Here is a 27,347-nt window from a genome sequence, read left to right on the forward strand (position 1 = left end):
TATACACTTGAGTATACTTTAATCCCTGGTATAAGGGTTTAAGAATTCATGACTGGAGGTAAAAGTGACGTGCAGGTTTAATCTTCGTGTAGTCGATAGAAGAGTTTTAACATATTACACCAACGACTTGGGCCATGCAATACACCAGCGTGCGAGTGATTCACTTCCTGTTTTTACCACCATCTTAAACGTCAAGAATGAAAAAAAGATGAAAAATTACTTAGAGTTTACTCGCATTTGCACCATTTTGTTGGTAGAGCTCTTTTTTTTTTTGGGGGGGGGGGGATTGATATCGGACCATCTTCGTGTGTCGTGTCTGGATGTAGTGAGATCACGTACCTAATCTTTCTTATATTGGTAGTACTGTACGTGTCTAATTCGTGGCTGTGGTAGGGGACCTGTTATAATTTATCTGTAGGCTACCTGGAGTCACTTCCAGAGGTCAGTGTCCCCCGCGGGCCAGTTCCAGACCAGGCCTTAGGGTTGCTGGCCTGATCCATCACATCTTTGGTAGTTTTTTTAAATCTATTTATTAGTTTAGGCGAAGATCCTACTACGTTTTAGTTCATTTCAAAATCTCGCAAAATCTAAGGTGTACTAACCCCCGGTACCTATTTACTGCTAGTGAGCAGGTGTAAGGAACCTTCTCAACGTCTCAACTCTTTCCAGGATCGAACCTGGGTCTCTCAGTTGTGAGCAGAGGGCTAAGCTACGAGCTACCTTCTGCTCCAGTATTAACGTTCTTCCTTATAGTTTAAGTCAAAATCGACCTGGAATGTTTAGTTTCATTAGCCACTAGAGGTGCAGAGGCGCTACAAGAGGTAGCTTCCTTCATTTATGTTGATCATAGCCTCACCAATGGATTGTAATCTATTTAATCTACGCAGTTTATAGGCAAACACTCCTCACTCTATATAATGGATATTATTTTAACATGATTTTTTCATACACTCGGTAAATAGTTTTTAATTTTTTGGGTAGTTTTTTTTAGTTGTATACGAAAATGGCGAAAATTTTTATTGCAAGAGACCGGGCCGTGGGGGGCGATGACCCCATTTGTTTACCGTTCCATCATAAACCACCCAGTCTTAATTATTTTTTTTTTATTTATTTTTGTTCCAGGTATCTTCTCAGTTTTTAACTTCTTCCTGTTGATCATCTAGCAAGTGATGTCTTAACTAACACACCGTATATATAATACCGTGTTTATATATATGTGAATACATATTTGTTAACTAATGCTCGCAGTCATTGTTATATACTTGTACCGGTAAATAATTTTGAATATAGTGAAACTTAAATACAACCTAGCCTAGGCTTCAATGTACTAAACTTTACGTTACTGGTGAGGAAATGGTATAAAATATCACAATAAGCAGACAGATGTAGTCACGCAGAAGCTACGACATTTCGCCCATGAGGGACATTGTTCAAGTTGCAGATAATGTTACTTTGATTAAGCTCGTGTGTGGGCAGTATGTCGTTAAAGCTTCTATGAAATTATTCGTCCATTTCTCATGTAATCTTCACATTTAGTAAGCATCATAAAACAGGTTTAGCGTTTGTGTACAAAACAATATATTATACACTATAAAATACATGCTACGTTTCTTTACACCGCAGCTGTCTGGGACACGTACAGTACTTAGTTTTGTCATGCGAGTATGACAGGCACTGACTCACCAGGCAATAGGTTGACAGTAGCCATCCAAGGGCGGTACTAGGTAGTCTTGTCAGATTAATGTGAAACCTAGGTTGTGGTAGGCTGGTAGAAGACAGTCATCCAGGCTCAAATATCTACTAGGGCATAAGAAAGGAATTTATAGGCGTATCAAAAGAGGTGAGGGTCATCTTATGAATCAGTATATTGACATTAAGAGGGACATTAAAAAGGGGATAAGAAAAGCTAAAAGGGACTATGAAATTAAAGTTGCTAGGGATTCTAAAACTAACCCAAAAAGTTTTTTCCAGGTCTATAGAACAAAAGTTAGAGATAAGATAGGTCCCCTTAAAAATAACTATGGGCACCTTACTGACAATGAGAATGAAATGTGCTTGATTTTAAATAATTATTTTCTCTCAGTTTTTACACAGGAAGACACTAACAATATTCCAGTAATTAATTTTTACAGTGGGCTAGAAGAAGATAAATTATGTAACATCACAGTCACTAGTGAGATGGTTGTGAGGCAGATAGACAGACTGAAGCAAAATAAGTCGCCGGGTCCTGATGAGGTTTTTTCAAGGGTTCTTAAGGAATGCAAAATGGAACTCTGTGAACCATTAACTAATATTTTTAATTTATCTCTTCAAACAGGTGTAGTGTCTGATATGTGGAAGATGGCTAATGTAACTCCTATTTTTAAAACAGGGGACAAGTCGTTACCGTCAAATTACCGCCCAATAAGCCTGACCTCAATTGTAGGCAAATTACTAGAGTCAATTATAGCTGAGATTATAAGAAGCCATCTCGATAAGCATAGCTTGATTAATGATACTCAGCATGGATTCACAAGAGGCCGGTCTTGTCTAACTAATTTATTAACTTTCTTCAGTAAAGCTTTTGAGGCTGTTGACCACAATAAAGAATTTGATATTATTTACTTAGATTTTAGTAAGGCTTTTGATAGAGTTCCGCACCATAGACTGTTAAAGAAAGTGGCAGCTCATGGCATTGGGGGAAAAGTGCTCTCGTGGATCGAGTCATGGCTCACTGACAGGAAGCAGAGAGTGTCCATAAATGGGGTTAAATCCGAGTGGGGATCTGTAACAAGTGGCGTTCCACAGGGATCAGTCTTGGGCCCATTGTTGTTTATAATATATATCAATGATCTTGATGAGGGAATTACTAGTGATATGAGCAAATTCGCCGATGACACAAAGATAGGTAGGATAATTGATTCAAACGTAGATGTTAGGGAACTTCAGGAGGATTTAAACAAACTCTATTCTTGGTCAGAAAAGTGGCAGATGCAGTTCAATGTAGATAAGTGCAAGGTTCTGAAGCTTGGGAGTGCCCATAACCCTAGTACTTATAAATTAAATGATGTAGAACTTAGCCATACAGATTGCGAAAAGGACTTGGGGGTTATGGTGAGCAGCAACCTTAAACCAAGACAGCAATGCTTAAGCGTACGTAATAAGGCAAATAGATTACTGGGATTTATATCAAGAAGTGTAAGCAACAGAAGTCCAGAGGTCATACTGCAGCTTTATACATCATTAGTAAGGCCTCACCTTGATTATGCAGCTCAGTTTTGGTCTCCGTATTACAAAATGGACATAAATTCGTTAGAAAACATTCAGCGTAGGATGACTAAATTAATACATAGCATCAGAAATCTTCCTTATGAAGAAAGATTGAAGACTCTTAAGTTACATTCACTTGTTAGACGAAGAATGAGGGGAGACCTGATCGAAGTGTATAAGTGGAAGATAGGTATTAATAAAGGGGATATTAATAAGGTCTTGAGGATGTCTCTCCAAGAGAGAACCCGCAGTAATGGATTTAAATTAGATAAGTTTAGATTTAGAAAGGACATAGGAAAGTATTGGTTTGGAAATAGGGTAGTTGATGAGTGGAACAGTCTACCTAGTTGGGTTATTGAGGCTAGGACTTTGGGTAGTTTCAAATCTAGGTTGGATAAGTACATGAGCGGGAAGGGTTGGATTTGAGTGGGACTTTCACATCAGAGCTTATTTCTTGGGTAGCATTGAAAATTGGGTTGGGTAAATGTTTTGTTAGTGGGATGAATTGTAAAGGACCTGCCTAGTATGGGCCAGCAGGCCTCCTGCAGTGTTCCTCCTTTCTTATGTTCTTATGTATTACTATCAGCATATCAATGCATGACGGAAGCCTGTTGAATGTTTTGCATTCTGACAGGCTTTTTTTTAGCCTCGTGAACATGTAGGTTACCTGGAGGTTACCTGGAGAGGTTGTCAGGTAAATCACCGGGGCGAGAACTTAAGGGTAGTTTTAAATTAAAAATTGGTTAGACAGGTGAGTAGATGTGGCTGGGTGTGAGTTTGACCTGACTAGCACGGGTCGACAGGCTTCTTGCAATGTTCCTTCATCCTTTTAATATATATTTTTAACCATTCATGGTTGTTTTCATTGGGGTATACACTAATGTTTTCTTGCAATGTTTCTTAATATTATAGTTCTCATTAATGTAACATTTATAGTTCAGAATGCCTGGCCTGAGGGCCGGAACACGGGGGCAATGATCATTTAAACCATTAACAGGTATGTTGAGATTGAGACTGGTTTCCAGAAGGTGGCAAGGATGGGTCATGGGGAGGAGTCGTGTTGGTGATAAAGGGAAAGCTGTGGGAGAGGAAGTGGTGATGGTGGGAGGAAGTGGTGATGGTGGGAGGAAGTGGTGATGGTGGGAGGAAGTGGTGATGGTGGGGGGAAGTGGTGATGGTGGGGGGAAGTGGTGATGGTGGGGGGAAGTGGTGATGGTGGGGGGAAGTGGTGATGGTGGGGGGAAGTGGTGATGGTGGGGGGAAGTGGTGATGGTGGGGAGGGACGGGAAGTGATGTGAACACCTCCCGGGTCGTAGCAACATCTGACGCCTCCAGCACCGGTTCTTCGTCCACCCTCAAGCACTCTTGTAAAACATTACGCAAGATACAGCTACTCTCTGCCCGTTGGCTTAAGCCGCAGTTTTAATCTAGTTTCCTGCGTTTATCTGTTAACAGCGAGGGTAAACCTGATGCAGATACATCACATCATCAATGGAGAGGTAACAGCGTTTCGGATCAGTCTGGATCATTTTAAAATTGCCTGTTATAGCAGTAGTCTAGGACTGACCGAAACGTCTGATTTAATCTTCAAATTGGGTTTCTAAATTGTTCCACTTATGGCATTGACTTCTTTTTTTGTTCCCTTTTTTATTCTACGTTCAATATTTTTTTTTTATTTACCACTGTTTGCTTGACATAATAATCTGCTTTAAACAAACAAATTTAAAACGGCAGTTTATAAAAATTTAAGTGTGAACTCGTACGAAAGCAAGACAGACTAACCTGTGTTGAAAGTGTGTGTGGATAATGTATCATGTGCAACACCCCAATGATGGGCTGCTGAATTTCGTGGTGTCAGAGGCGTCTTCAACAAGGGTGAATAAGACGTGCAGTGCAGTATATGGTGCCGGAATACTTTAGTATCACTAATAATGTAAGCTCTGTGTGAGGATTATTTAAGAATAAACACTGCACAGGGCTGGATGGGATATGACAGAGTGTCTTGTTGTTATTGGATGTATATAAGAAAGAAGTGGTTTGATTATTGTGGATGAGTGGAAGTTTTTGAAGGGGTGGACCGGTAAGCCAGTGGAAGGCTTCGGTCAGATGACCGAAAGCTCCAACGGCCTGTCACCTAAGACCCGCGCCAGGAAACACTTGTTCTGTTTCCTGACGAACCTTACCTAACCTGGATGAGTGGAACAAAGGTATTGAAGAGGATATTATGAGAGGTCATTTTTTAAAGTTATATGGGGTAGGGTAGCACAAATATGAGTTAGAAAAGGCACAGTGTCTTTACCAAACGTCGTTAGGATTCCTTTTTTTTTTTTTAGATATTAGAGTTCAGTAATTCTATAATTATTTCTTAGTATACAGCAGTCGTTAATATATGTAGTAATTAGCCTCCAGATTTTTTCTCGCACCAACACTGATAATTGAGCAAATTTGAACGTTTCCTAACCATATTTTTGCCACCCCGCTGCCAGACGTATCATTGCCTTTTTTAATACGTTTGTTTGTGGCTAGTTGGGTTTCACAAGCTTATAAAAAGATATCGAATTGTATTTGTAAGTTGGTAGGAACCGTTACGAAATTGGCGTTGGGTACCTTGTAGAAATATTTAACTTGGTAAATGAGAATAAGGTACTGGACCGATGGCACTAATATATTGATTTCTCATCCTTTTTAGTTCAAGATGTATATTCATTATTTGGCAAACTTGTCTACGGTATATAAATTTTAGTCTCGTTTAAGGATTTGTGGTCTTTAATAAAAAATTCCCTAATTTGCAGCCCGCAAATAAGACGTGGTCATTGTAATTTTGTTCGATTTTAGAACATACAGCATTATGTACACTAACCCAGCACTTCTGCTCACCCTGTTACAGGATGGATAACCCGTCATTTGGCATAGACGGTACCGAACTGATTATAGTCAACAGCGTCGGTAACGGTGTGGGCAACGGTACAGTCAATGGTGCTGCCAATGGCGTTTCCTATGATGCAAAACGCAATACAATCAAAGACCCAGATAAGGTGAGTTTTTGTCCTCTATTTACCCTCGATAACTCGAGACAAAATGCATTTCGACCGATATCTTTTACGTCTTCCTGGCTGCTAATGTAAAATATTTAAGATGGTCCTAAATTGTTTTGTTTTTAATGAGTAAGACGTATGCGCAACACTTAGGTAATTCTTGTTGAAACGTTTCGCCTGTGTAGCAGGCTACTTCAGTCGAATCCAGGCGATTATAACACTGACGACAGTAGAAGAGGAGAGCTGATTTTGAGATCAGTCCCTCATCCTTGATAGGTGGCCACTTCCTTAACCTAGTCAGTCCCTTAGCCCCCAGGCTGAGGGACTAATCTTGCATTGGTCTGTATACCATACCATTTATAAAATAATACGGGCTTAGCGCTTCCCCATTAGTATAATCATAGTCTGTGGAAGACGTGATCAAAGGCCAGTTGTTAACTTATTGAAGACAATTTTGTTTTTACTCGTTCGGTTTAATAAACCATAATGATCTTACATTAACACTTTCCGGATATCGACTGAATTTAAGTGTTGATAAAATTTATATTAGCTAATTATAATTAAGCATATATGTTTTAATTAATATTACTAAATATATAAAATTAAAGCGATGTTATTGGAAGGAATATAAACTAGCATTTAGGGATCACCAGTGAATTGTAGACTGAGTCGAGTTCTCTTGTGTGATCAGTGGCGCATCATCAGGAGGAAGTCATTCTTCTGGTGAGTGATGTTGACCATAGAGCATATGAAAGCACTGTGCTCACTGCTTTATAGTTATTTGTTCTCGTGATTTAACAGCATGTGCACTAGAGAGGTATTGGTGTTCTGCGATATGAGCGTAAAATGAAAACCCATTAAACGTTTTGCACTCTGGTAGGACTGTGGTTTTTTTTTTCACGAATACGCAAGACATATTTTACAAAGTTCTTACATTTAGTGTACACTTTACTTTTCCTTGTGTTTAGTAGAGCTTATTTAATATTTTATTTGCAGTTCAAGTGGCCTGGTTTGTAACCGGGTCGCGGTAGCGATTATCATCGGAACTGTTAACAGTTCATATGAAGATTTTAATTGTCTTTTCCCACGGAACACTGTGAAATGTAGTTTGCAAATTCATTACGTAAATGATTGCGTAAATCTTAGCAAGGTTAGGTGGTTATGTTAATAAAATTTCCTGAGCATTTCACACTTTTCCTGGGAGAAAGAAAAACCTGAGGTGGAAAGATGTGTGGTAACTACCAGAGGTGTGCAGGTAGCTTGTTACTCAGTGGTAGTACCTGTGACTCGCAGTCGGATTTTCGGTGGGCGGTGGTGGGACGTGTCTCCTTACAGAAATGACTTGCTGAGAGGAACTTGATTGCGGGAGTTGAGTTTCGTCTGTGGAACAGCGTTCTTCAATCACTGAAGAAGCCTGTTCCACAGACGAAACTCCCTCAATAAAGTTCCTCTCTGTAATTGCCTTTTTGTCATGTTTCATTATCAGGGTGTTAGTTGAGTGTTGTAGGTGACATTCTCGGGGATAAGCTGAGGTAGCATAACCGTTCTAAACCTGTAAATTCAACTGTCAAACACTTAAAGTGTGTGTGTGTGTTGGTACAGACGGTGGCGGTCCTGGGGTCGGGAGACTACGGGCGAGCTATCTCCCGGAGGTTCGTCAACTCTGGCTACACGGTTTACATTGGCTCCAGGGACCCCAACAGGAGCAAACTCAAGTGAGTACATTATTATATTTTATATTCATTGAGAAGCACTAAGCCCGCAAGGGCCATACTGGATCAAGAGTCTTTCGCCAGCATCAAGGTACCCCTCCCATAGAAGGGTCAAGTGAGTCCATCGTTCGCTAATTGTGAGACATGATTAACTGTACGAGCTGTTCTTAACCCTTAAATGGTCCAAACGTATATATACGTTTTTTCAACATCTGAAAGTATGTAAAAAAAATGTAGATCTTTTTTTTGTTTTACATGTGAAAACGTGTAAAAAAAAATTTTATCTACATTTTTTTTATTATGTTTGAAAATATGTAAAAAAAAAAGGTAGATCTACTTTTGTAGCACTACGAATTTGAACGTCGATCTGTTTGGACCGTTTAAAGGTTAATTAACCATTTGAAGCTTTGTACTTCGGGTAATTTTCGTGTTGAAAAATCAATTTGCAGCTCTGTTAGAATTTGTTTTGCACTCCATCCGCTTTTAATTCCTATTAAAATACACCAAGAACACAGGATGGAAAATGATGAAGTAAACACTGGTCACATTCCACCCTTCACAACCGAAGTGACGTACTTCTTGATCTGTAACTTATTCTTCTGCCTCGTGCGAGACGCTGTTCTGTCCAGATGAATATTTTTTCCCAAAACGTGGTTCGTAATGAGTAAATTTCAATTCCGAGAGTTTTCTATTATTTGCAAAGATTTAGTTTTCTCTAGATCTTAGTTCGAAACCACAAGTACTTTGTGCTACTTACGTTAATATTTCAAGGCTAACTTAACTGTCTATAATATAGTCTTAAGTTAGGTGATATCTTACTAATAGATTACAGGTAATTAGCCTTACAATCAAGGTTTAAGTTAGAGACGTGGTAACACAGACATTTACCCTCTAGCACACCCCATCCCTCAGTTGTAATTATTTCCCATGCCTAGGACGAAAGAACGCTAATTTTTCCACACTTCTTTTTCCATCGTGTCGGGATTTCATACCATTTGCGTCCACGCATATTGTGTGTTTTGAGGATGAGTTGCATAATGTTTACAAGGGTCATGTGAGGTCACAGCTTTTGGGCGTCAACCATACGACACTGGTGTTAGTTTTTTCAGTGTGCCTTGAATTTGTTCACTGTGGTATTAGATGTGGTTGAAAGAGCAGTTGTTACTGCTGTGATGGATAAGATGACAGATGTGATAGTTGTGGTAAAAGTTGTATGGTGTAATTTTTTTTTGTTGCATTGGTTATGGCTATGTATTTGTTGTAATAGAAGCCAGGTTTAAGAATGATCATATTGTTGTGATCTAAATTTGTGTTGGACAGGTTTAACTTATGCCTGAGTGCAGTGGTGTTAGGGGTCGACTTGTGCTTGACTGTGGTGTTAGTTGTAGCCAGGGTCGACTTATGGTTTTGTGTTGCGTTCGTGAGGGCCTCCTTACTGCTGGTTGTGGTGTTAGTCGTGGTCAAGGTCGCCTTAATGCTGGTTGTGGTGTTAATCGTGGTCAAGGTCGGTGCTGGGTGTGGTGTTGGGTGGGATGGTAATTGTGATTGTCGCGGTAATGGCAGCGGTTTCACTTGTGGTGGGAATTTCTTGGGAGGTTTGTGTTCGCGCGCGGACATGGTTATGGCTACATTGATTAGGATGTTCGTGAGATGGACGAGTTGATTAGGATGATTAATATAGTCTCTCTCTCTCTCTCTCTCTCTCTCTCTCTCTCTCTCTCTCTCTCTCTCATATTAAGGCCCAAAGCAACAAATTTTACCTTACAAACGTTCTAATAGGATACCCAGCGTGGTGGTTCTTTGAAGTAGAAACCTGCAACTGTTCCCCTGAGGCAGTGTTGTGAAATTTGCGTCACCACCAGGGAGCTTCTATCGGCTTATTGTTCACGTGTGTGTGTGTGTGTGTGTGTGTGTGTGTGTGTGTGTGTGTGTGTGTGTGTGTGTGTGTGTGTTTAACTTTATCCTGAAGTGAAGAATAATAGTGTACATAGGAACAGTTATTTGTTGGTTTTCTGTAAATTTTATTTTTTTTTAAATCGTTGTTACCGTTAATAATTAAAACATCTAGGAAAGGTAAGGAGTTATCTTATTCGAACTCAACAGTAAAAATTATAAAATGAGCTATATGCCTTCCTGTTAACCTTTTTAAAATGAGCTATATGCCTTCCTGTTAACCTTTTATTTTTATAGTTCCTTGATAATGTGAGAAGTCACGAAAGCGCTTGGAATTTCACTATTTTTTCAGTGTTTTTTCTGCGCGCGCGCGCATATATATATATATATATATATATATATATATATATATATATATATATATATATATATATATATATATAGATATATATATATATATATATTCAACAAGTCGGCCGTCTCCCACCGAGGCAGGGTGACCCAAAAAGAAAGAAAAAAATCCCCAAAAAGAAAATACTTTCATCATCATTCGATACTTTCACCTAACTCGTACATAATGACTGTCTTTGCAGAGGCGCCCAGACACAACACGAAGAAATTAATATACAAGTTTTTATAGCTTGTGAATATCTCCTCTGATTTGCTTCAAATATTCAGTGATATTATATAACTGTGTTAAAAATTCATGCCGCAATCAGCACTATTCCGGTTATTATATTCACGGGGGAGAGCTAAATCCTTTGGGGTTATGTAGCCCCTAACGTCAATCATGTTTGACCAGAGGAAGGGGAGGGTAGCTCGGATTCATTGGATCAAGAGCTCCTCACGGCAGGGACACCCCTTGAGGGGATTTGGCTGGCCATATTTACCCAACCTGTTAGGCATTTTATTTTTTTTTGGTACGTTTAAATTATATTTAAGCGTTTTGAAGTTGAACGCCTGAGGAATGTAAGGTAATTTGAAGGGAGGAAGACAGCTCCTGCTCCTTGGATCAAGAAACCTTCAGTATCCAAGCACCGCACCTGAGGGAAAGGAGTCTCGTAGCAGACTAAAGATAAAAGCCTCAGGCTGTGTTATTAGCTTAAATAACTACGTTACAGCGCTACTCGCGCGCCACCTGTGTGGGTGTGGCTGACATGCTCTCCCTGGCGAGGTCTTGCTGACATGCTCTCCCTGGCGAGGTCTTGCTGACATGCTCTCCCTGGCGAGGTCTTGCTGACATGCTCTCCCTGGCGAGGTCTTGCTGACATGCTCTCCCTGGCGAGGTCTTGCGGACATGCTCTCCCTGGCGAGGTCTTGCGGACATGCTCTCCCTGGCGAGGTCTTGCGGACATGCTCTCCCTGGCGAGGTCTGCTCTCCCTGGCGAGGTCTTGCTGACATGCTCTCCCTGGCGAGGTCTGCTCTCCCTGGCGAGGTCTTGCTGACATGCTCTCCCTGGCGAGGTCTTGCTGACATGCTCTCCCTGGCGAGGTCTTGCTGACATGCTGACCCTGGCGAGGTCTTGCTGACATGCTGACCCTGGCGAGGTCTTGCTGACATGCTGACCCTGGCGAGGTCTTGCTGACATGCTGACCCTGGCGAGGTCTTGCTGACATGCTGACCCTGGCGAGGTCTTGCTGACATGCTCACCCTGGCGAGGTCTTGCTGACATGCTCACCCTGGCGAGGTCTTGCTGACATGCTCACCCTGGCGAGGTCTTGCTGACATGCTCACCCCGGCGAGGTCTTGCTGACATGCTCACCCTGGCGAGGTCTTGCTGACATGCTCACCCTGGCGAGGTCTTGCTGACATGCTCTCCCTGGCGAGGTCTTGCTGACATGCTCTCCCTGGCGAGGTTTTGCTGACATGCTCTCCCTGGCGAGGTCTTGCTGACATGCTCTCCCTGGCGAGGTCTTGCTGACATACTCTCCCTGGCGAGGTCTTGCTGACATGCTCTCCCTGGCGAGGTCTTGCTGACATGCTCACCCTGGCGAGGTCTTGCTGACATGCTCACCCTGGCGAGGTCTTGCTGACATGCTCACCCTGGCGAGGTCTTGCTGACATGCTCTCCCTGGCGAGGTCTTGCTGACATGCTCTCCCTGGTGAGGTGTTGCTGACATGCTCTCCCTGGTGAGGTCTTGCTGACTTGCTCTCCCTGGTGAGGTGTTGCTGACATGCTCTCCCTGGTGAGGTGTTGCTGACATGCTCTCCCTGGTGAGGTTCTTGCTGACATGCTCACCCTGGCGAGGTCTTGCTGACATGCTCTCCCTGGCGAGGTCTTGCTGACATGCTCTCCCTGGTGAGGTGTTGCTGACATGCTCTCCCTGGTGAGGTCTTGCCAGAAATTATAATTGCACCTAACTAGGTAAATATTGTCTGGTAATGAAATTTTGTAAGGAAAACGGAAAGGCGAAATTGTATGGATGACGCTTATAAAGCTTTCTTATAAAGCTTCTTATAAAGCTTTCTTATAAAGCTTCTTTATGTAATGATTTTTTTTAAAAGCATTTGAAAAAAGTACATCAAAAATTGAATAGCTGGTACTTTGAAGGCCTTCCCAAGTACTATTAATTCTACATTAATTTTTTCAATTAGATTTAGTAAAAAATCATTATACAGAAGAGCTTTTCAGTAGAGCTTAGTGAATATAGATCTTGGGATACACTAGCAGTATGCGACAAGTTGACACATATTCCAACAGTGTTTAACAAATGTATGACTCGTGTCAGGAAGCATCTGTCCTGTTTCCTGACGCATCTAATCTAACCTTAACATTATTAGCGGCGTTAGTCACTTTTGGGAGTAACAAGAGTACATAATTCAGCGAGAAATCGAGGAAAAAAATATCTTCGATGGAGCTTTCTAACGGCAATGAACTGATTACAAGCGGCGCTAAGGAGTGCGAATGCTTCACCACCACTCTTCAGCAAGGACCCCCAACTGCACTATATATATATACATTCTCCTTGTACCACCTCCCAAGAATACTCAGATTCACCTTATCGAGCATTATCCAAAAATGTACGTCAATTTCACCTGCGTTATTTTTTATAAATAAAAATGTGTTGATATAAAGAGAGAGAACCTGATTTTACTCTAGGCCACTACATCAGCTTACTTTTAAAAGACAACTGTGTGTGGGTAATATAAGTTAGCATTTCAGTTGTAGACTAGCATCACAAATATTTTAATACCCAAAATAAGTGTTTACTTTAAACTATATCACTGAGAGGCGCACACCTGTCGGTGTATAAACACTTGTGTGCTCATTGTGGTATAGCAGTTGTAACACCCTCCTAAATTACCATGACAAACTGTTACCTCATCACACTAACACCTGTGGACCAGTTACACTACCATGAGTGGTCAGGTTGAAAATTAAAATATATATATATATATATATATATATATATATATATATATATATATATATATATATACATATATACATATATATACACGTTGTTTGATGGACAAATGGTGTCAAGTATGGTAATATCTGCAGACCAAATTTAGCTGTGTTCAGCTTTATTAAGTTATGTACTGTTTCTGGTGTAACGTAGCTCAGTACGAAGCTAAATTTCCTCAAAATAAGAGTTGCTCCGCAAACTACGTCAGTAGTCATCCTTTGGCTACTAATAGGGCTAAGGGTGTATGGAGTGATTCAGCCTACTCGAGAATCCAACCTGAACTGGCCTTTATGAAGTATATACTTGATAAATCCGGCTTAGGGCGGAACACTGTATTAAAGAAATTCTCTGCTACCAGTGTGTGTATTTCCACTCGTTTGCTTTTGTCATTGTCTACCTCCAGCCCCGAGATCTTTAGAATGTAGCGGATTATTCTGACCCCTGACTACAAGCCACCGTAGTAAGCATTGCTGGGGTCGTTTCTAGAAATTAGTTTTTGTCGTGGTTTATTACCGAGGATTGTGAATTACACATTTTCCGAATTTCATGGGTACTTCGCCCTGTTGTGTATACATGGACTACTCTGCTTGATGCAAGTTATGGACATGGCGCTTAATGGTGGTGGTGATAAATTAGTTGCTGTTAGGTTCCCAGTCTTTGTCAGAGCTTGTATATTCCTGAATTATATTTGCATTTATGAGAGAACTTTTGTCTTAGGTAATCTTAGTTTCGGTCGTTTTTCAGCTATGTACTTTTTGAATTCTAATTAACTAGGTTCAAGTTGTCACTCCCTTCAAGGTTCCTTGACGCTGGTGAGGGGCTCTTGATCTGGGAAATGGATCTGTGCTCCAGTTCCCTGAATTAAGCCTGAATACCTTCCACCCCTCACATGCGCTGTATAATCCTATGGGTTTAGCGCTCCCCCTTCATAATAAACTTGTCACTTGTGTGAACAATCAACATTTTAGAATTTTTCGATTTTTTTGAGATGGATTTTTAATTTTTATATAGTAATTCTTAAAACCTGTGTACAATCGTATTCTTCACAAATTTTGCCTCTGCTGTTAGAAATATATTACTAAGCTATATTACTGGCCATGTTGAAGAAAACCTTAACTGGGATTTGTCTTGTGCGTCAATATGAAATAATTTCAAATTATTTTGTTGGTTTGTATATAGGCGTCGATAATTGATTCTGTATTTTGATAGACGTGCATTATTTTTACTCGCAAATGTTGCACACCAACCCATCACTGTTAAGGAAACGTTTGTCCACGAATTGAAGACTGGTAATAAAAAGTGAAAATATCTTGATGCTGGTAACGGCCTCTTGACCCCTTCCTCGGATCAGTAAACCTCCATATAACGGACTTCAGAAATACGGGGCAAAATTCACTGGGTCATTTAACTTGGAAACAGTGGACGAAGTCCGTTAGCCATAGATCAGTTATTGCTATCACAGCAAAAGAATCTCTTCTCAGTCCACTACTATCGCCATTATTGGCCGCCCGTTACCCCCTCCCCCCAGTCCATTATACGGAGGGTTTATTCGCATTAAGCAGGCACTGATTGCTACGGGTTTAACACTTCGCAAGAGCATTTATTTTCTTGAATGTTTTGATATCCGTCCATAGAGACAATTAAGACATAGTAATCCATAGTTAACATGAAATAAATGCCAGGAATTGTGGTCTGTGAAACAATAAGAAGACTGCTAGCTGAGGGCTGACTAACTGGATGAGATCCTGAATGGGTGGCTGAGAAGCTGGCTGGCTAGCTAGCTTGCTGAGAGAATGGCTGTCCAGCTAGCTGAGCCTGGCTGGCTAGTTAGCTTACTGGCTGAAAGGCTGCTGAGGAAGCTAACTGGTGGCCGAGAAGCTGGCCTGCTTTCTAGTTGGCTGGCTGATAGCTATGGACCAGTGTGTGTATTGCAAGGGGGTGAGAGCGTACCACATGACTCGACCTTGAAGACTGCAAGTTAGAGGTCAAGACCATAGCGTACAGTAGTCTAGTTCGTGCGGCAGTAGACTAGGATTCCGATGTGTTGCTCTCTGGCTCCCTCTCTACTCTGTTGCTCTCTGGCTCCCTCTCTACACTGTTGCTCTCTGGCTCCCTCTCTACTCTGTTGCTCTCTGGCTCCCTCTCTACTCTATGGACGAGACCCTTCAAGGTAAGTGCCTTGATTCTGGCGAGAGGCTCTTGTTGTCAATTTAAAAAATCTTGCCTTTAATTTGTAGATGCGTGTTGCTTATGTTTTTAGCTAGTAGTGTATGCCATGTTTTGATTTAACCATTCGTTCATATATATTGATATTCCTACATTCCCGAGTAACTAAGGAAGATAAAGAATACGATATTGTCTGTTCTTCAGTAAGGCTTTTGATAAAGTGCGTCACATGACTGAGAGAGCAAAGGCACATGGTATAGGATAAATTCTCCAGTGTCGAGGTATGGCTGACTGGTAGGCGACAGTTTATATTAATGGGGAGAAATTGGAATTTAAGAGTGGTGTGCCACAGGGGTCAGTCATTTTGGGACCCTTATTGTTCACAATCTATTATAAATGACATAGATAAGGGAATGAATAGCTACACGAATAAATTTGCCGATGACAGTAAAATAGGCGGTCAAATAATTTCGGATGAGGACTCGAGAAAGCATAAGGATGACTTATATAGGTTGATGTCGTAGAAGTGACAGATAAAGTTTAATGCAAACAGATATAATGGTCAAGCCTTAGGAAAAGAAAAAAAAACTACAGTACTTACAGGCTAAATAATTTACGTCTTAGTCTAAGTGAATGAGAAAAAAGATTTAGAAAATTTGACTAACAAGTTGAATACCAACACAACACTGCATAAGTGTTCGCAATAAATCCAATAGTTCTTTACTTCATATCAAAAAGTATAAATAATTAAAATCCTCAAATTATACTTCAATTTGATGTATCTTTGGTTAAGCCTCGTATAGATCATGTTGCTCAGTTTTGCTCTCCGTATTACAGAGTGAATATCGGGTTGGAAAATGTACAGAGGAGAATGACAAAGTTCATTCCATGTATTGGAAACCTTTCCTATGAACATAGGCTAAAGATACTAAACTTACACTGTTTGGAAAAAAAAAAACGTAGAATTAGGAGAGATATGACTGATGTGTATAAATGGAAAACAGGAGTAACTAAAGGGATATAAATAGTATTGAAAATATATAAGCAAGGCAGGACTTGCAGCGTTTGACTCAAGTTGGACAAATTTAAGTTTATTAGTATTGGTTTTGTAATAGTTGTAGATAAGTGGAACAAACTCCCAGGTAACTTCATTGAGGCAAGAGCTTTGGGCAACTTTAAATTTAGATTGGACGGGTAAATGAGTGGGTGTTAAAATGTACAGATAAATGTACAGTAGGTATAGATACACATGTGCACTTAAGTCGTATCTTTTGCGGTAACGTTTCGCCACAAGTGGCCTCTTAAGAAGCCACTTGTGGTGGAACTTTTCCTCGATGTTTCTGTGTGTCTTTTATCTACATACTGTCAGTATCACCATACATGTGCAGTCAGTCATGGGCTGGTAGGTGTGTTGCAGTGTTCCTTCATTCTTGTGTTCTTAGTCTAAAGAAAGACCAGGTTGACGAGCCTTCAGCAACAGCTGCTGCACTGGAGAAATTTATGCTGTTGTAATACATTTAAGGTCCATTCAAGGGATGTGCCTTTATCCAAGAAACTGAAATTACCGTTCATTTTTATGACCAGCTTAATTACCACCTATACCTCAGGCGCTGCATGACCTTTGTGTGTGTAGTTCTGTAGCACTGAGAAACTGGCTACTTCATCTTGTATCTTCGATAATTTCAGTATACGAAGATACAAGATGATTGGCAAAGCGTTTAATTCCTCATAATAACGCAACAGTAGCAATAAAATTAATAAAATAATGCTAGAAAATCAGATGTGTTCATATATACTTCTAATTTTATCTCTCGCTGATATTTATTGCTAGTGGTTGCTGTTAATGGGGTTAATATTATGTTGTATCATACCTGAAGAAATCGGAATTAATTTTTTATCGACTCAGGACGAGTCGAGTGCAGGGTAACGGGAGGTAACAGTGTGAGACGGGGAGAGTGACAGCATGACGGGGACCAACAACAGTATGACTCTCACTACTTATAGTTCCTACGACTGCCCGCGGGGCGCACTGACTCACGCACTTGCTAGGGTGCGGTGTGGGATAAGGTGGGTGCGATGTATGGTTAGGGTCGACTGACGGTAGAGTGGGTTATTGGGGAAAGGCGAGGAGAGGAATTGATGGTGGGGGGAGGGGTAGTATGAAAGGCGAAGTTCAGGGATAGGTGGGTGTGGGGATAGGAAGTGCCTACTCGAAATTAGGATTCTCAAGACATGTTTCTTGCATATTCATTATTTTGTTGTGATTTCGTGGATGTCTTGACAGTATCCATTTATTACCGTTTTGATTGCTATTCATGATACGAGTATCAGGTTCTCTGTATGTTTCATACGATAGTGTATATGATACACAGCAGATTACATAATAAATATACAATACTATATCACATATTGTGTACACGATAAACTACCGTTTTTACCCTGTGTGTATCGCAGTACACAAAATTTTTCATGTTACAATATATTTTCCACGTTAAGCGCATCTTACGTTGTGTCAACTGTATGGAGAAACATGTCGGGGACTAAGCTGAGGGGGTGGAAGAACTTGTGTACTAGCGAGGGTGAGAGTAGGAGACGAGATGGACGTTTATATTGATCCTGACTTTAATATCAGCAGTTAGGGGTAATGGGTATAGTTAATAGTTAATACATTTTTTGTTCAGGTAAACGGCACCTTTGAAGTTTTTGATACATGGCTCGTTTTGCCTCCTATGAGTAAGATATCTTGGCTGTATGGCGCACGGATTTAACTTTTTTTTTTATCTATTAATCTATTAGTAATTAATATTGGTAAGATGTCGGTTTAACTGCGCTGTTTCTAGTTGAATTAGTTTTCAAGTCTTCATTTATGGAATTTCGTCGTTAAGAAAAGGTAAGCGAAGTGTTGTCCTTCAGAAGTCGCTGCTGTTTACGCAGTACAGACTATGTATAATAATTGTACTTGTGTACCTTTGCCTAAATAAATTTCAAGTTCTGCCCCATGACTACCTTTGGATATTCCGGGGGCTACTGCCTTCGCGGCCAGGTCCTGGATCATGTCTCCTGGTTGATGAATTAGACACTGTTGGTGTTAGAAGCACCTAGTTCAACCCAGGCATGTGTGTAGGCTAATCAGGAACTGTATAAAGGAACTAAAGTTCCCTCTTCAGAACAGAATTATGTTAATTTCTTTTATTAGTAATATAGAAGAAGAACAGCATTCTATGTTTTATGATGTGAATTGCAGTTTATAAGGTCGTCCTTGTTGACTTCCGGTACTCTTAATGTTACTCCCAGACTTCTGTTTCCACTGGTTAAACATGAATGTAAGATCTCACAACTAGGGGGTGTCACTGTGCATTATGACTGGAAACTATGCAGCATGACCTCTCGTATGTCTTTACCAAGGACCGTAAAGTAGACCAAACTAAAGCATGTCACTTAAGGAAAACTGAGGTCATGAGTAGGAGACTGCGAACCAACAGTTTTTTTTTTATTAGTTAAATTTGCAGACTTAGTTATTAACCTGTCTTAGTTCACTTCGAAGCCAAGCTTTATCTAAATTATTCTACCGTCCCCGTTCAGGATGCCACTCGGCTAACACCCAGGTACTTACTGTATTTACTGCTAGGTAAATATAGGTATGAGGCGAGTGTCCCATACTTTCCGTCTTGACTGGGAATCGAACTCGAATCCCTTTGGTTGTACCTAGCCCTATAAAATTGAGCTACATGTTATGGTTAGTTTAAATCGAAATACTTGTAACAAGACACAACGCCGTGGCTGAAACAATTCGCAAGTAACCCACATACTGGAGATAAACTTGTTTTTAGTTCAGATTTGTGGGTCATACATTTTAAGAACATATTAAAAAAATCTAGTAGATAATGAATAGCATGAATGATTTGTGGAAATCCTGCTGGGAATATTTTTCGTTAATAATCCTACTAAATGTCGCAAGAAAATCTTGCCCAGCGAATGCATGAATTTACCTACTATTAAAATAATAATAATCAGAACATTATACCAAGCCCAAAAAATTAGAAATCTAGACTGAATGACGTTTCGGTCAGTTCTGAACCATTATAAAGCGAAAGAAGTAGGAAAATTGTGAAAGCCAGAAGCGAGTTCAAGGCAGAGGGAGAGTAGACGGTCAGGGTCTCGGGTAATGCTTCTTGTACACAAATGGCTCTCACATAGGAGAGAGAAGCTTACGAAGCTTTACGTCGTGGTAAGCTTCTCTCCTACGGGCGAGTTATTTGTGTACTGCTCCAGTCACAGTATTGTGGTGTTCTTGTTCTTTAATGCTGCTTGTCTTCTGAAGAATAGAGCATTTGGTAGTGTACCGTGTTGTGTATTTATTGAAACTAGCAGGAAGGGCTAATATATACATTTTGGAGAATAACCCGTTAATAAAATAGTATATTGGAAACAAGGCGAAAACTTTTGCTGCCTTTTAAAATTAGACGAAAAGGAGGGCTGGTTTCACTGATATATTGGAGAGGATAAGAAAGGCAAGAAATACAATATACTTCCAAACGTATTTTTTTAAGTTGTTGAATTTACAGACTCAACATCTCGAGGGAAGGACCATGTTGATGAGGGTTTCTTGAACCCCAGAAAATGGATTTGAATGCCTTCCATTTCCCAGGTGCTATAAGATCCATTCGGGTGTAGCGTTACCCACCCTCTCATAAAAAAAATTCAGGCTAAAGCTCTAATACTACCTCTGTTGATAAATTAGACACATGTGCAACTCTTGGGTAACTTTATTGAGGAAACGTTTCGCCACACAGTGGCTCCATCAGTCCATACAAAGGAGAAACGTGAACAGGAGGAGAATGAGGTAATCAGTCCCTCAACCTTGAGTCGATGTGGTCAGTCCATCAATCTTGAATAGAATACAGCATATCCGTGGAGAAGTAGCTTATATTCTCCTCATGTTCTTCACGTTTCTCCTTTGTATGGACTGATGAAGCCACTGTGTGGCGAAACGTTTCCTCAATAAAGTTACCCAAGAGTTGCACATGTGTCTAATATATCAACGTGTCGGTTCTCTGAACCATTCATCTACACTACCTCTGTTCATCTCAAAGCCTAAGCGTATCTGAGACATACTGTCATCGTCTAGAATGCGACCTGCAGCAGTCAAACACTCAGGTACCTTATCACAAGTAACGTGATATTTTAATACGCAATTTATCTACGGGCTCTGGTGGCCTGGACGGGCTCTGGTGGTTAACGCTCTCGCTTCACACGGCGAGGGCCTGGGTTCGATTCCCAGCCAGAGTAGAAACATTGGACGTGTTTCTTTCAACCTGTTGTCTATGTTCCCCATCAGTAAAATGGGTACCTGGGTGTTAGTCGACTGGTGTGGGTCGCATCCTGGGACACTGACCTAAGGAGGCCTGGTCACAGACCGGGCCGCGGGGGCGTTGACCCCCGGAACTCTCTCCAGGTAAACTCCAGGTAAACTCCAGTGAATGGTAATAAAATTCCAAGTGTTTACCTTGTATCTGTCACATTCCTTGAGAAAGTGATCGAGAGATCATGTAGGCGCTTGGAATTTAATTATCATTAACTGTGGTTAAATTGTATGTACTTGTGTTTGTGTCCGTCATCAGTTAGATTGTCCAGAATTTTTCTGCTATTTTTTCCGGAATATTACATATATTATTTGCATTTATTTGAAGTGGTAATAAGTTGTATTTGGCTATTAAAAGGGGAAGCAAAGAATGATTTACGTAACACTTCGTTTTGAGACCTGGAAGCCACTTAGTTTTTACATATTAAAAATCTGACTGTGTGCAACAATGTCTAGCAGACTGGAGAGACTAATTTACTTGTAAAATATAGTGACTTGCTTGGAATTTGAGAGATTTCCTTGCAGCATCAGCACTACTCGCCAGAATTTAAATTGGATTTCACCGCCGAAGCGGCTAGTTTATTTTTCACTCAATTTCTACCCCGTGGACGCTAGCACACTAAAACATGCCCCAAAAGGGTTAGCAGGAGTAAATCTTGATTTAAGTCTACACTTGAACTATCTGTTGCGAGCAAATTTGGGGAACTTGTTTAATATATTTAGTATCTTTTTATTAATAAGATATATTGATATATAGGTTATTATACTGTCTGTTTATATTCCTCAATAAATGGACAATTAAGTAGGGTTCAAGATAGTTACCCTAGGGTGGCCACATACTTCGCGTTTGGTTTGGTAATCTGTGTGTGTGTGAAACTGCCGGAAGTACTTATAACCAAGCCTAAGACTGGCTACTATAACATCAATGTTCACATTGCAAGTTGCTCCATGAACGTACTTATCTACGTCCGTCACTCACGAAATCGTAATGACACGATTGCAAACAAACCACGGTACGGGCGGGGATTGAATGACTCACACGCCGCGAGTTCAGTCCCCACCAGTGCCATGGTTTATCTACGTCCATGTTATCATAGTGGGTGATAGATCTACTCAGGCTTCTAACTCCATTCCCTATAACATTGCTTCGTTATTTACTTCTCTCCTAATATTTTTAATGCTAGACACACCAAATTGATATTCGATACTTTGCTTCAGGGTGCTTTTGTAGTTTTTTGGTTAACTTTATCAACTTTCTCACGAAATAATAATCTAATGTGTGATGGAATTCATAAAAAATTTACATTATACTTTTTTCCAGAATTTTTGAGTATCTATATCTGTCTTCTCTAATGAGCACAGACCGGGGCGAGGGGTCGTTGATCCCCGAAACTCTCTCTCCAGGTATACTCCAGGTATACCAGAGGTTGGTGCACAGAATTGCCAAGAGGTTGATGTGTGTGTGTGGAGGGGGGGAGAACCCATGCCTAGCCTAGCCTAGCCAAGCCACGTAACTTATAAACCTAGCCAGTTTAGCCTAGCCTTATACAACTCAACTCTTCGGCTAGTTAAATCGTTCAGTAGTCTAACATTGCCTCAAAAAAGTGCACAGCATTTCAAGAGACCAATGCCGCAGTAAACCTACTATAACTTAACATAATTTAGCAAACCTGCCATAACAAAGACTAATATAACCTGACCTAACGTAATGTAACATTACCTTCCCTTCATTCACTTATCACGGTCAACAAAAAGCTGTAAACACTAATGCCAGGGTAAACACAATCATTTTTTTTATATCAAAGTTGTGTTAAGACTAAAACTTCATAGATATGGTCTAGTGGTGTTCGTGTAGTGAAACGAAGGTATTTTCTTTTTTCGTAGGTTCTTAACCTTGGTCCCTTGAAGGGAGTGCCTTGAAGGGCTCTTAATCAACGGCACTGTACAACCCACGAATTTAACGGGTTCCCTGTGAGGAAATTCTTTGCCAAGTTTGAGTTACCACGACGCCCACTTGTTTTTATACATCCATTTGTTCTTATACATTCATTTGTTTTTATACATCCATTTGTTTTATACATCTTCGCTTGGTTGATACGCCAACTTGTTTTATAGGAACACCTGCTTTATGTGGACATTTTTATGCACATGCCTATTTTGTATAGATACCTGTTTTCGACAAATACCTGCTTGTGTGGCTGCAGTCTGTGAGGGAACACATGTGAAAGCTGTGCACTTCTGGCATTATTGCAAGAAGACTCCCAAGAACGGCAAGACAAGCTAAAAACTAAATATTTTCTTTATGAAGAGTAAACAGACATGGGGCGTGGCCCAAGGTTAGTGAGATTGGAGACTTGTATCATCTTGGTGGATTTTTAATATAACTACTGCTGCTCCTACCATTTGGCACCATTATTATAAAGTAAAAGGACACAAGTGCAACTAATGTGACATTTTATTGTGGCAACGTTTCGCTCTCCAGGAGCTTCAAGCCGTTAAAAAAATACATGGACACTGAGGGTATATGTAGACTTAATAAGGTGCAATACTAGTGGTAGTAGTATTAGTGATCTAAGTAGTGGTAATACAATATGGTAGAACAACTAACTTGCACATGAGTAAGAGAATATAAAAGCTATTACTTGGGTAACATTATTATTATTAGTAGTATTATGGAGAAACGAACCTGAGAATGGACGGTGCGTAGTAAAGTTTGACCTGAGGAAATTCCTCAAATGACGAATCCCTACCCAGGCTGAAGCCACAATTATCACCCCCTCCTCCATTTGAAACTACTTAGCACACTGCTGATGGGTCTGATTTTGCGAGAAAAAAGTAACACCTGTTAACTCTCACATTAGCAGCGTCACGGTGTTAAGCTCTTAACCTACAAACGCCGAGAATATGCACGCTCAAATTATGATGTAAACAGATTACCTTGGACTTTGCAAACAAGAACAATTCTAGTCTTAATTTATGAGTGTGTGGGGGATGGAAATAGATTTGTGGGAGTAAATATTTTCTCCAATTGACGGCGGGGTTTAGGGTACACGACTTTTTTTTATTTAAAGTTTTAACAAGTTAAACCTTTTCTTCATATTAAATGGATCTTAACGTGTTAATGGGGTTTTATAAAGCTTTTCACAGAGTCTGTAAGTTCTAGATTTTTACAAACGGTTTATTAACTTTTGGGGTTTATGAACCTTACACTGGGGGTCTTTATGTACCATACACTATGACCTTTATAACCTTACTGTACACTAGGGTCTTTTTAAAACTTACACCGGTGTATATAAACCTTACATTGTGGCCTTTATTGAACCTAACACTGTGGTCTATAAACCTAACATTGTGGTCTATGAATCTTTTTCTAGTTTTTATAAACTTTAAACTAAGGTCTTGCAGAATCTTACACTGGAGTCTTGCAGAATCTTACACTGGAGTCTTGCAGAATCTTACACTGGAGTCTTGCAGAATCTTACACTGGAGTCTTGCAGAATCTTACACTGGAGTCTTGCAGAATCTTACACTGGAGTCTTGCAGAATCTTACACTGGAGTCTTGCAGAATCTTACACTGGAGTCTTGCAGAATCTTACACTGGAGTCTTGCAGAATCTTACACTGGAGTCTTGCAGAATCTTACACTGGAGTCTTGCAGAATCTTACACTGGAGTCTTGCAGAATCTTACACTGGAGTCTTGCAGAATCTTACACTGGAGTCTTGCAGAATCTTACACTGGAGTCTTGCAGAATCTTACACTGGAGTCTTGCAGAATCTTACACTGGAGTCTTGCAGAATCTTACACTGGAGTCTTGCAGAATCTTACACTGGAGTCTTGCAGAATCTTACACTGGAGTCTTGCAGAATCTTACACTGGAGTCTTGCAGAATCTTACACTGGAGTCTTGCAGAATCTTACACTGGAGTCTTGCAGAATCTTACACTGGAGTCTTGCAGAATCTTACACTGGAGTCTTGCAGAATCTTACACTGGAGTCTTGCAGAATCTTACACTGGAGTCTTGCAGAATCTTACACTGGAGTCTTGCAGAATCTTACACTGGAGTCTTGCAGAATCTTACACTGGAGTCTTGCAGAATCTTACACTGGAGTCTTGCAGAATCTTACACTGGAGTCTTGCAGAATCTTACACTGGAGTCTTGCAGAATCTTACACTGGAGTCTTGCAGAATCTTACACTGGAGTCTTGCAGAATCTTACACTGGAGTCTTGCAGAATCTTACACTGGAGTCTTGCAGAATCTTACACTGGAGTCTTGCAGAATCTTACACTGGAGTCTTGCAGAATCTTACACTGGAGTCTTGCAGAATCTTACACTGGAGTCTTGCAGAATCTTACACTGGAGTCTTGCAGAATCTTACACTGGAGTCTTGCAGAATCTTACACTGGAGTCTTGCAGAATCTTACACTGGAGTCTTGCAGAATCTTACACTGGAGTCTTGCAGAATCTTACACGGGGTTGAAAACTGTTATTGTGGTTCGCACCGACTGCCAGTGCGACGTCTGGACACGAGAGACGCTTGATCCAAGGCGCTTGAGGTACCTCTCCTTTCTGGGAGCAAGTCTGGTTACCTACCGTTCCCCAGGCACCGTATGACCTCTGCGGGTTTAGCGCTTAGCCTCATGTCTTTCATAATTCACCATTTAATTTCGAAATGACTCGAGCGAGTTTGTTTCTTGATTTTTTTTTATTAAGCGCTATTACAACAATTTTTTTTAAGCTTGATTAATGTAACATCTCGAGACATTAAATAATTAAATTACTCCATTATTACTCTGTTGGTAAATAAACTTAGGAATGTATTGAAAAATATATCTGCAACACATTGACGAGTTGTACTCTGCAGGTGTTAATGTGAGTGTACTTGTTTGTTTAAAATAGATTATCTAATTTAAAACCCGTAATATATTTTCTCAGTCTTCATATTCTTGAGAATAACAGGTGATAAAGAAGTCTAAATTCATGGTTTCTGTAGAGATGGGATGAGTAATGAAAGTAGCCATGTTGCGTAGCCTCGTTTTGTGAAGATGCCGGCAAGTGGGTGATGGTGCTTGTCAGAAATGATAAATTATTTCCTGGTGTGGGTCTAAATTTTACGATACTTCTTCCGTGAAACTTTTGGCTAATTAACAGAGGCCTTCAGCTGGCTTACCAGCCCACTTTATAAAAATTTAATCACATAAGATGTGGTATCTAAGTTTCTCGACACAGAACAAAGGAATACTTTTTTCACGAGCTGTCGGTGGTGTTGGGGACAATAGACTGGGGGGGGGGGGTTGTTGCTGGTGGAGGAAGACTAGAAGTGTTGTGGGAGGAGAGAGGTGGTCAGTTCTCCAGGAACTACAAACCTTCCGACAGGGTACGGGGAAAAATCCCTTCCCTCCCCCTTTCCTTTTCTTTCTTAAATATTTGGTTCTTTCTAAAGTATTTATGTACATTGTCAGTGTGTGTTTTTGTGTTAATAGCGTGAATGCCGTTTCTCTCTCTCGGTCCTCTCGTCTTTTCCTGCGGTTGCTGTACTTGAGAATTAATGTCAACTTCGTGATCAGCGGTCAGTCCTCGGCCTGGCAGTCAAATCTGTAGCCAAATTTCAGTCTTTCAGTAACATTAGTTTTTATTTAATCCAATATTTTTTGAGGTCATTTCCCATTTTTTTATACCAAGAAAGGTTTTACTAATAATCCTATTTCTTCAAACCTTGGGCATTGTTTTTCAGTGCTACTTTAAGATATTTAATTCCCATGGTACCAAGATTTTGTTGCGGCTTAGGAAAAATGCCTGCTGTTTAATTTAGCTTAAATTTCTACTTCGTTGTTGTTGTTAATTTGTTAAAGAAAACCCCTATCACAAATCTGTCATAAAAGGGACTGTTTAGTGGTATGGGCCTTGTGGATGTGACGCGCAGTACATGTCAAACAGTCTGCTGGAGTGAGATGCGGAAGTGTAAAACTAAACTGAAAAAGCAGGGGTGCCATAGGCATAATTAGAAAACTTTGTCAACATCCGTTGTTCTCCGTGCATAGCAGATAAGAAATATTTCAATAAGTATAGACGTCATGGCGATTTTGTAGACCTGCGGGCCGCTAGCAGCTACAGCTTAGTGGATTTGGTGAACAACGATGAAGTTGGCCTTAAGCTGAAACTATGAGGGTAGAAAAAGCCTCGAAACCGGTTACATGTATGACGCAAGGTCACCCTAGTAGTGGCAGGTTTGAATGGCCTGGATGACTGATCAAGAACCCACATACCATTTTTCGGCCCAAATAACTGGGATATTTCCCATTTAATCAAATTATCTAGCCCTGTAGCATATAACTTCGAACGAATTATTAGATATGGTTTGGATCGCGACTAATGGATTTCAAGTTGTTTTGAATATATTGTGATATCTGAAATATGTAAGTAAATTGTCAATGATATAGGGAAGCACTTTGGCAATAGATTGTAGATAAGTGGCACAAACTCCCAGATAGTCAGTAAGATAAGAACTTTGGGTAGCT

At 40.4% G+C, this 27,347-nt stretch overlaps 1 protein-coding gene across 3 annotated transcripts in view; it reads left to right on the forward strand.

Moving 5' to 3' along the window:
• LOC128685056 (metalloreductase STEAP4) overlaps positions 1-27,347 on the forward strand; it is a 192,906-nt gene that overhangs the window by 112,113 nt on the left and 53,446 nt on the right. For all 3 annotated transcript variants that reach the window (XM_053771511.2, XM_053771512.2, XM_053771513.2), the window contains 2 exons: positions 6,137-6,284; positions 7,887-7,999. In XM_053771511.2, coding sequence (XP_053627486.1) covers positions 6,137-6,284; positions 7,887-7,999 — 261 coding nt within the window. The remainder of the gene's footprint in view (positions 1-6,136; positions 6,285-7,886; positions 8,000-27,347) is intronic.

This window comes from Cherax quadricarinatus, chromosome 5, assembly GCF_038502225.1.
Source record: "Cherax quadricarinatus isolate ZL_2023a chromosome 5, ASM3850222v1, whole genome shotgun sequence".
Taxonomy (NCBI): Eukaryota; Metazoa; Arthropoda; class Malacostraca; order Decapoda; family Parastacidae; genus Cherax; species Cherax quadricarinatus.